We start from the raw sequence: 10,502 nt of genomic DNA, 5'->3' as shown, positions 1-10,502 counted from the left end.
GCAGGGCTAAGAGTTGGACTGGATGATTCTTGTGAGTCCCTTCCAGCTCAGCACATTCTGTGGTTGTGTGAACATATAACATATTCAAACATATTCATTCTAAACATTTCATGGGAGGAGGGAATGAAACCTGGGAGCACAACGGAGAAGGGAGAGGGGCTTTCCCAAGGGATGAATCAGCTGGAAAGCAGCTCAGGAAGGATGTGACTTAGTGCTCTGCTGGGTTCTGACTGAGAGCAGCTGAGACAGAGGGAGGGAGGAGGAGGAGGAGATCAGGGCTGGTGTGTCAGGTTTCCATGCACTGCACGTGTGGGTGGTGCGAGCTGTGCCTGCTCCAGCCACCGAGCGAGCTGGGAGCATGGGGCAGGTGGCTTGGAAGGCTTTATTTCTGTCTCTTTTCGATTATAAAACAGAGAAATACGTCATTGCCAAGAACAAGAAGGTTGGGGTCCTCTACCGAGTGGTGCAGCTCTCCATCCTGGCATACCTGGTGGGGTAAGAATCATCCTCTGCTTCATGTTTTGCTGTGATAAAGATGGATTTTGCTATGTTAAAGGTGGATTTTTGCTGTGATAATGATAAATTAGGGTACTCTGCACACAGTGACAGCCTGATTTCAATGCAGATAATCAGACAGGTTCATGCAGCTGCATTTTATAATGTCTAATAGGTTTTATCTGATTTTTCACCTGCTAGGGATGGCTAAATTCAGCTCCCTTTCAGATGAAGGTCGGCTTAAAAATAAACCCAGAGACTATGGCTTTGTACTGCATTATTTATGCCTTTATTTCTATATTTTTTGGGAATGGTGCCAAACCCTACTGCTTGACTCGTCAGAATAAAAAGAGCATTAACAGCCACAGTGCTGAGCCTTGGGGCACACCTGCATTTTCTGCACAGCATCGGGAGCTGCTCAGGTTTAGATGGGAGGGAAGGAAGCACAAAGGGGGAGATTTCTCTGCTGGAGTGGGCTGCAGCAGCCGGGCTCGTGGGGGCTGAGGCAGCGGGAATGTTGGCTGCTCTGCATTCATTTCAGAGCAGGGCAGCTTGGCTCAGGAATAGCTTGGGAAAGGCCCAGTTCTGCAGCAGGCTGGTCCCACTGGTGTGTTACAGGCACAGGGATCATCCCTGCTCAGACCTGGGATTATCCAGCCTGTGCTGGTTGAGTTTCTGAGGTTTTTTCAGATCGTGACACCTAACTCTGTCCCCTCGCTGGGTGTGATTCTGGGTCCCTTCACCTTTCTCACACCTCGTGTTTCCACTGGTTAGATGGCACTGATTGTGACTCCTCTGTCCCCTCACTGTCTGTGCACTGTCTGCCTTCTCACACCTCGTGTTTCCACTGATTAAATATAGCAGAGTCATTTTTACATGCTGGGGGTATTTTTAGCAAGCTGTACAGTCCCAGAGCCTGCCCCAGCGAGCAGAGACCAGTGAAGCCTCAGCAGGCTGGCATGGACTGGCTGAAGGAGGAATCCTGAGGACTAAGAGAGATACAGCATGGACAGGGAAGGGCTTTTTTCCCCCTTCGCCATCTATTGCCTCCTGCAAACCCTTGGCACTGTCACTGATGGTCCCTGCAGTGACTCCTTTGTGGCTGGGGCTTACAGGAACGTGACCCTGTTCAAAGGCTGGCTTGGGGTGAGGATCATCAAACCCTCCTGGATTATTTATTGCATGCAGCTGCCATTTCTTCATTGATTCACTGCAGAAAATGCAAGGATCTGCTTTTGAGCCCTCCTGGGAGAGGAAATCAGTGTTCTTGGGAAAAGGGGAAAGTAGGAAACTTCCCAGGGTGGGGAATGTTAACGTGCAGGTTTGTCACACGTGGCAGGTGAAGGGCTGTGTGCCACCAGGAGAGCCCTGAGAAGGGGATTTGTGCCACACATTCAGCCTCTCTCCCTCTCCCAGCCTGCCCCAGCACCCCCAGCTTCTTCAAGGGTGATTTATTGTTATTAATACTTAGCAGTGTTGTGGGGGGAGCTGGAAGCATCTCATCTGAGCCAGAGGTTTTCACCCGGGGTTCAGCAAGGCAGCAGCTCTCCCAGGGTGCAGTCAGGTTGTTCCCAGCACTCTGGCTTACAAGGGACCCTGTATCCAGCTGGGAATATTCCCTGCAGGTTTGTGCCAGGAATGCCCAGCTCACCTGCAGGGGTTCCACCTCCCCTGGTGCTGGCTGGCAGCTCAGTGCCTGTGTGCTACCTGAGAGTCCTGCCCTTGTGAAACCAGCCCTGCTCTGCCCTGCAAGCTGCAGAAGCCTCTGTTGTTTTTCATCTTGAAAAAGACACAGCCCTGCTCTTCCATTCCCTTTCTGAGGTTGCTGAGTGCAGCACAGATGGGGATTTTTTACCTCATGACCTGCCATTACACATTTCTCCCCTATTGACAAGCACAACTTGTGTCCAAGGGTTTATCCTTTATTAGCAGTAGCAGTTGCAGAGGGTTTGGTGTCATCGGCATGTTTTGATTTGACCTTGGTGTGAATTTCTCTGTCTGACTCATTCCCTGACCACCCCTAACGCTGCTGTGTTCACACAGGTGGGTGTTTGTGGTCAAGAAAGGCTACCAGGACACAGACACGTCCCTCCAGAGCTCTGTCATCACCAAGCTGAAAGGGGTGGCCTTCACCAACACCTCGGAGCTGGGGGAGAGGCTGTGGGATGTTGCAGACTATGTCATCCCTCCCCAGGTTGGCATCACCCCCGTGTGGGTGCTGAAGTGACCCATGCAGGTCTTCCCTGTGAATTAGCAGGAGCTGGGATACAAGAAAGCGATGCTGGAAGGGGTTTTCTGTTGGGAGGTTGTTTTTTTTATTTGAGATGCTGGGGGTGCTCTGCCTCCCCCCAGGGCCGTGGGCAGGCTCTCATGGTTGTGTGTGCACCCACAGTGTGAGGGAATTCATCCAAACAAATATCCACACAAAGGGTGATGTTGTATCTCAGCCTGAAAGGCCATGGAGAGAAGGGGTTGTTCTCTTCTGGAGAGAGCTTCATGCTCCTTATTGCAAGTACTTCAAAAGGAAACCAAGTTTTCTAACTCTTTGTTTATTGCAGGGTGAAAGCGTCTTCTTTGTCATGACAAATCTGATCGTGACCCCAAACCAGAGACAATCCACATGTCCTGAGGTAGGAAGAACTGAGCCCTTTGACCCCCAGACCCCTGCAAAACCGGGGGTAAGAGCTGACAGAGGACTTCTGGAGCAACAAAGAAAGGAAGGATGAAAGACAAGTGTTTTTTTCCTGGAGTGTAATAGCTCAGTTGGGAAATTACTGTAAACTTGGGAGGCTCAACTGTCTTAATTTCCAGAAGCACTGATCATGTAGAGCCTTCCTGAATTTAGGTGGTGTTGAATTTCTGCCCAGCTGGAGATGACACCAGGCAGTGATTGCTCAGGGTTAGAAAAGGCCCGTTTCTAGGAAAAGGAAAACAACTTTGATGTTGTGAAAAACGGGTTTCACTTTCCTGCTAGATTGTAAAAGGTTTAATAAAAGACAATAGGGGACAAATAATAAAGCAAAGGTTATAACGGCCGGGTGCTTTGGCATTCAGTCAAGAGCACACCTGCTGTTTTGGAGACACCCCATACATTTACCAGCCTGGTGCATATTCATAGACCTATCATACATTTTCAAACTCTGTTATAAACTATTTTCCATATTCCAGGAACTGTTTTCCTTGAGTCTGCCTTTTTAGAGCATGTGTGTTTCTTGGCTGTGGTTTTAATTTATTTTTCTTATTAGTCTTAATTTGGGCTGTGGTCTTCAATTGTTACAAATGTTTGGTACTGGTGTATCAGCAGTAGGTGTCTTCACTGGGTGTTATCCAACCAAGCAGGCAGTTCACTTACTACAAACACACTTTATCAGCTTATGTTACTCCTAAAGAAAACTACATCTTAAAAACCATTTTCAACACCACACATATAGTATCCACAGTAATATTTGCAAAAAGCCAATATTATAATATGTATTTATAACAATGTGATTTGGAGTAGTTTATGAGGAGACTTTTTAAGATCCCCATTCTGGAAAGTGCTGAACATTCAGGTTTTCATTACCTTCCAGACATGCTCAGCACCTCCCAGAACATGCCCTGAAGGCCAAAGGCATGTGGAATATCCTCTGTGGAGATGTTTGGAATGGGCTGGAGCCCCGGGGAGGAGGAGTCTGGCTGTGCAGGGAGTGCTGTGTCCATCTGCTCCATGGCACAGCTGGCTTAGTCAGGGCACTGCTGTCCTCTGGTGACAGGGGCAGATTTGGGCCAGAGGACTTTGTGGCTTAGATCCAGGGTAGGGTTATCTTAAAGCCAAGTGGCCTCCTGCCTGGTTTTGGTGAGTACTAATGTCGGTTTTTTTTCAGTCTGCCCTTCCCCAGACTGAGCAGAACCCAAAAATCAGGAGAGTGTGGCTGAATCCTGGTGGTGGGATGTGTTTGCATGACCCCAGTTACCACCTCAGCTGTGTGGTTTTAGAGAATTCACCCCACGTCAGCAGCACTTTCTCATGCCTCTGGCCCTGGTGTCCTGTCACATTCTCACTTGTGTCCTTTTCCCCCTTGCAGAGTGCCAGCATTCCCGATGCCCTGTGTGACAAGGACACGGACTGCCTGGAAGGGGAGGCAGTGGTGGCTGGCAATGGTAAGGGCAGTGTCCCTGTCTGTGCTGTGTCTGGTGTCCTTCAGAGGCCTCAGCCTGGTTTACACCCCCCAGATCTCTGATTCCACAGAGCACCAAGGCCTTTCTTTTCTTTCCTCTCTTTTATTGAGATCCCTGCCTCCCTTACAGCTCGGTGGTGGCTGGGCCAGGGAACCCCGGGCTGTTCAGAGGCACAACAAGAGATGTTTGTTCCAGCTGAGAGGCCCTTTCACAGCAGGGAGGAGAGGGAAAATGCTCTATTTTCACATGCCCTGTAGGCAAGGAGAGGAGGTGACTGCTCAGTGTGACCTTTTCTGTGATGTCTGCTTGCAGGGGTTAAGACTGGCCGTTGTTTGAAAGACAGGGGCAGCACCAGAGGGACTTGTGAGATACTGGCCTGGTGCCCAGTGGAGAAAAGATCCAAGCCCAAGTATGTGTCTGGTTTGCAAGCTTGAGTTGCTTGGCTTGTGTGTCACCCGGGGCAGTTCCCCTGTCCCCTCTGCTTGGGTGCTTGCTGGAATGTCCCTGCAGGACTGGCCCTGTGCTCCCCCTGCTTCTCTCCCTGGCTGTTCCCAGCTCTCGGGGTGTCCCCTGAACCTGCACACTCCTCACCAACCCCTTGCTGGCACTCTGGGGAAGTGGCACAGCTTGCCTGGTGCCATCCAACCTATTGGATGAAGCTGCCTCTAAAATAGCAATTCAAGATTTCACACGTGGGCAGGAGACACAGAGAACAAACCCTTCTTTTCCAGGAAACCCCTTCTGGGCAGTGCAGAAAACTTCACTGTTTACATCAAGAACTCCATTCGCTTCCCCAAGTTTAAGTTCTCCAAGTAAGTGCCACAGGTTCCTGAGCTGCTCCTGCTCAACAGATACTACCTCTCCTCCAGAAAAATGGAGTGCTTGGAAAAGGTTGGCAAAAAATGCGAATTTAAAAAATATTTGTTTGCCTTTTCTGCTGCAATGAGAACAAACTAAAGCATTGTAGAAAGGTGCATGTTCTGGCTCTTGTCCTGGGCTCAGAGAGGCATTTCTAGAATCCTATTCTTTTTTCTTGAGAAAAACAGGTGGCCCTAGAGCAGTCTGGCAATCTGTTCTGTATGAGTCCTTTTTTTGAGCCCAGATTCAGCTGGCCAAGGTCATTTTTGGGGGACAGGCCAGCAGCAGAGTCACTCGCAGGGTGACAAGGTGGTGTGCATAGAGGGTGCTGGAGAAGCCTCTTGTCTCTGTAGTCCTGGTGAAGGCGAGGAGAGAGGGAGCCGAGGTGCATTTCCCCGTTTCCTACATGCAGGATGAACGTGCTGGCAACTGACAACGAGTCCTACCTGAAGAGCTGTCGGTACAGCCAGGAGCATCCCTACTGCCCCATCTTCGTGCTGGGGAACATCGTCCGCTGGGCTGGGGGAGACTTCCAGGAAATGGCCTCGGAGGTAGGAGAGCCCCTGGGCTCGTGGGTGTCCCCAGCTGGCTCACTGCTCACTGGGGGGCTGTGGGGAGTCACTGCCCAGGCTGCACTGAAAGGTGCCAGTGCTTAAAGTCAAGCTGGTCCCATTTATCCTGTCCCCAGGGAGTGGGGGTCCTCTAAAAGGGCTGGTTTGGGCAGTTATCTTCTATTCAAACTGCTGCTCTGCCAGCAGGGATTCTTTGTTTAATTTCAACATTACTACACTGCTGGCTTAAACCACAAAAATCCACCCCTGAATAAAAGATCATCTTCCCCACTGAAGTGTGGAATGAAATCAATGTCCTGGGATGAGAAATTTCAGGATACCAGCACAGGGAGAAGTGAGGTTGTAGAGTAATGATGGGATTAGTATCACACACCTGAATTCAGCCCAGGCAGGAGTGTGTGCCCCCTTGTCTGTGACCAGAAGTGCAGCTGTTTCTTGCCCCTGGGGAAAATCTGCCCAAGGGTCTGACAAATTTGAAGACACTTTAACTGAACTAAGCTTAAACAACTCACCCTGTCTCTCTCTTTTAAGGGTGGTGTGATAGGAATTCAGATTGAATGGAACTGTGATCTTGATAAAGCCCCTTCTGAATGTAATCCTCACTATTCTTTTAGCCGGCTGGATAACAAGTCTGCAGAAACATCCATCTCTTCTGGGTACAACTTCAGGTGGGTACAGAGGAGGGCACAGTGCAGTAGCACAGCTGGGCTGGGCTGCTTGGACTCGCAGGTGCTGCAGGTTGGCATTGGATGGCAGCAGCCTGTGCCAGGCATTGCTGCAGCCAAGCACAGAGCGCTGCAGAGGAAGGAGGGAGGGAGGTGGAGAGTGTTCCTGGCAGGCTAAAACTGGCTTTGATAAGGGACCAGATCTGTTGGAAGGCATGAGAGCATTCAGAGGGGCAGGTGGATTAAACCCAGCATTGTTGTATTCCAGGTTTGCCAAGTATTACCGGGATGTTGAGGGGGTCGACTACAGGACGCTCATTAAAGCGTACGGAATCCGCTTTGATGTGATGGTCAATGGCAAGGTGAGGGCCCAGGCCACAATGTCCCAGAGCCTGGAGACAAAGAAAAGTGGAGGGAGGCAGCTCTGAGGTGAGGACAGCCTCTCTGGCTTGTTGTAGGAAAGGGCTTTTCCCATCCATCCATGTGGAGTTAACCCCAAGTAAAAGAGATCACCTGGAGTGCAGATGAGCCTGCACCTCCTCTACTTAAAACCAGGCTCATGTAAAGCCCAACAGAAATAAATGTGCCCCAGAGACTTGTTTTCCACGTGTAAGCACTGCAGAGAGAAAAGAAGCCTAATCCAGGGATGATGCAAGTTTAGAAATGCAGCCAGGGACAGTCAGATCTGAGACACGGAGACCTTCAGCCTCCAAGACTGTTCACTGCAAATCCCCCGTGGTTGTGCCTGGGAACAAAACACACCCAGGGGCAGCAGCAGCTTCCCCAGTGCAGCACCACACCCTTGAGTTTGTTTTGTGGGCTGTTCTCTCAGGGGTGACTTCATGACCTTTCTTTTTCCAGGCAGGGAAATTTAACATCATTCCTACCATTATCAACATCAGCTCGGGGTTGGCGCTCATGGGAGCTGTAAGTGAATGTTTTGTCTTAAAGTAACCCCAGGGGACCCAGAGCCCAAATGGGATGAAAATGGGATGGGGTGTTTAAATCTTCTCCAGCAGAATCTTTACTACTCAGATTACTCAGCCAGGTGTATGTCTTGTGCGTGTCCTGTCTTAAAAACATTTGTTAAAAAACCCGGTAGTCTAAATTGTCCCACAGGGCGTATATAAAATATACATGCCCTGGAAAATGAAGGAAAACACTGCTTCTACAAGTTATTATTTAATTAATATTCATTTTTAATGAGATCAGAATACTTCCTCTTCCGTTTCAAAGATAAAACACAAGTTCTTTCCCTTTGCAGGGAGCTTTCTTTTGTGACCTGGTGCTGCTGTATTTGATCAAGAAGAGTAACTTTTATCGAGGCAAAAAGTATGAGGAAGTTAAGTAAGTGGGCCTGGCTTTGTGTTAAAAATCATGGCTTTTTGTTAAGAGTGATAGAAATAGGAGGAGATACAGGAGCAAAATTCCAGGGAAATATATTATTCCAAATTATTTTGGCCAAGTTATTGGCTTCCTCTGTAGTTCCTTGCTGCAGTGAGCTGGGGAGCAAAGGCAGCTGCTGTGTCATGGCTGGACTGGCAGTGGCCTCGAGCTGTTGGTCCCTAATGACTGAGGGTGGAATCGGGACAGCTCTAAGAACCTCATGAAACTGGGATTTGGATCCTTCACTGTGTGGAGGGGCCTTTGGGGTGAGGTGAGGTGAGATAGGCCTGGCTGGGAAGGTTTTTGCCTCCTGAAACAGACGCAGGCTGCTCACCCTGTCACTGTGCTTGTTTGCCCAGGTCCAACTCCAGGAAGTCTTTGTCCAGCCCGACACTGAACGGGAATCAGAGCCCGGAGCAGCTCGATGGGCTCTAGGCACAGCAATGGCTCTGCCAGAGGGACTCGTGCTCCAGGAAATCCACACAGGTGTGGCATCACACCAGCACTGGGAGGTGGAGATAGCCCAGATCAGGGTTCCCAGAGAAAAAAAAACCTCCTCTAAAGACTGCCTTTCTTCCTTGAGATTTCTCTGGTATCCTGAACCTGCAACAGTGTGTCGTCACTATGGATTTATAAAGGATTTTTATAAAAGGACAAAGAAGGCACCAAATGAATGTTTTATATCCACTGATAGATATATCTGTACTTATGTCAATAGCCAGCGTTGTCCTGTGGCTGTGCTTTGCTTCCATGTGCAGAAAAGCTGTGATGGGAACCACCACTGGCACTTTGGGAAGGGCTGAAGCTGAAACCCAACCTGTTTCCTGCTCTGCTGCCTTGGCAGCCACTGCCTTCAGCTCCTGCCTGGGTGATGTGACACCAGGTGTGAAGCAGCAGGACTGCTCTGCTCAGGAAGTGCAGGAAATGTGGCATTGGAGCAGCTCTTGGAGCTGGGAAGGGGCTGTGACCCTGCAGGGCCTGAGGCAGGGGGGACAGTCACTTTTTATAGAGGTTAATGCACTGAGAAGCAAATTGGCCCTGGAAGCACCTGCACAGGTTCTGCCTCTTTTTTTCAGTGCCTGGTTTCATTTGCTCAGGATTGTCCTTCCTGTATCACTTCTTCCTCATTTCTTGTGGTGGGCAGATCTGGATGGGGCACTCAGTGCTTGTTTGTCACAGCACCCTGGGCTGTGCTGCAGAATGGAAAGGGCAGCTCTGCCAGGGACACAGCTGTGCCAGCTTCCTCCAAACACACCAAAGAGCAGGCAAAGTAGGAATTCTGACATCTGCCTGCTACTTCAACACCAGTAACCTCCAGGAAATACAAGGGCTCCTGCTGCAGCATCTGAGGGTGGCATCAGGGAGCTGCTGCCATCGAGTGTGTGCACAAATGGCACCAGCAGCTGCACCCACCTCTGCTTTAACTTCTTTAAAGTCATTATTCTGAGGTACAGGTTCATCCTAAATTAAAATTCACCTCTGTTAGCAGTGGCAAACTCTGAACCCAGACAGCAAACCCCACCCAGTCTAGTTCTCCCCCTCTGCTTCTGTGTATTGAGCAAAAAATGGGGCTAGGAAATAGTACTAAACAGTGCATTCATTTAGGATAAGCCATGTACCTCTGGTGCTCTGATCTCATCTTCTCTCCACGTCAGAAGTCTCTCCTCAAGGCAAACACAAGTCACCACGTGGGGAGCTGCACAAGTTACCACCACAGCAGCCCAGGCTTTTAACTGTCAGGGTTCAGCTGGAGTTGAGTAATTTCTAGATGGTGAAACACACAGTGAAGCCCCTGTGTGACATCAGGGCCTGGCACAACTCCTGAAGACCAAGCAGTTCCTCCAACGTGCAAAGCTGACTTTACTCTGCTGAAACCATTGTTTTAACTTGCCAAAACATCCTCCTGTGAGAGGACCAAAGCTATTTCCTGAGCCTAACTCATCAGGCCTCCCAGATCCCCTAGAATGTTTCCTTTCTTTAGACTGTGTAACACAACTCCTACAACCCCTGCTGTTAATAAAACATAACCAGATTCCTTCTCAGGAGGTTCTTGACTTTGACTTTTTTCTCCTTGTGTTTCATGTTCAGCAATAAAATGTGTCACTTTAGGCCAGTGCTCCCCAGGAGTGTTCTGTAAGTGTTTTTTTCAGGTCACACCAGCTTCTCTTGGTGATACAGTGATGTGAGCAAATCAATGAATCACTTACTTTTGCAGGAACAGGGACCAGTGCCAAGCACCTGTGACAGTGTAACTTACTGATGGCAGTCATGGAAGAGAACGTTTGCATATACATTTCTGTACCAAACCTTTACATCCACTTAATTGAGTTATTTTCTTGTGTCGGTGGCATTTTTAAAGTAATTTAAT

The 10,502-nt window shown here is 49.2% G+C and overlaps 1 protein-coding gene across 3 annotated transcripts; it reads left to right on the top strand.

Moving 5' to 3' along the window:
- The first annotated feature begins 205 nt into the window (after nt 1-205).
- P2RX5 (purinergic receptor P2X 5) lies at nt 206-10,176 on the top strand. Of its 3 annotated transcripts, none has more exons than XM_014876663.2 (12): nt 206-495; nt 2,539-2,689; nt 3,054-3,125; nt 4,560-4,635; nt 4,966-5,062; nt 5,385-5,465; nt 5,924-6,062; nt 6,615-6,751; nt 7,017-7,110; nt 7,610-7,675; nt 8,013-8,095; nt 8,494-10,176. In XM_014876663.2, the coding sequence occupies exons 1-12, from the start codon at nt 359-361 to the stop codon at nt 8,567-8,569; spliced, it is 1,209 nt and encodes a 402-aa protein (XP_014732149.1). In that variant the 5' UTR covers nt 206-358; the 3' UTR covers nt 8,570-10,176. The 3 variants fall into 3 exon arrangements, with proteins under 3 accessions (XP_014732149.1, XP_088033084.1, XP_088033085.1); XM_088176958.1 differs by having other exon boundaries at nt 238-495; nt 3,054-3,173; XM_088176959.1 differs by having other exon boundaries at nt 238-495; nt 3,054-3,173; nt 8,506-8,808.
- The last annotated feature ends 326 nt before the right edge of the window (nt 10,177-10,502 follow it).

Source organism: Sturnus vulgaris, chromosome 21 (genome assembly GCF_052056855.1).
Source record: "Sturnus vulgaris isolate bStuVul1 chromosome 21, bStuVul1.hap1, whole genome shotgun sequence".
Taxonomy (NCBI): Eukaryota; Metazoa; Chordata; class Aves; order Passeriformes; family Sturnidae; genus Sturnus; species Sturnus vulgaris.
Note: the sequence above shows the minus strand (reverse complement) of the source record. Positions and strands in the feature narration are given on the sequence as shown.

What these genes read in the sequence shown, in the direction of transcription:
- P2RX5 (XM_088176958.1), top strand. Translation starts at nt 359, where the DNA reads ATGGGGCAGGTGGCTTGGAAGGCTTTATTTCTGTCTCTTTTCGATTAT. An exon ending in AGACCCCTGCAAAACCGGGG is followed by an intron (nt 3,174 to 4,559) that starts GTAAGAGCTGAC and finishes TCCCCCTTGCAG; the next exon opens with AGTGCCAGCATTCCCGATGC. An exon ending in GAGAAAAGATCCAAGCCCAA is followed by an intron (nt 5,063 to 5,384) that starts GTATGTGTCTGG and finishes CTTCTTTTCCAG; the next exon opens with GAAACCCCTTCTGGGCAGTG.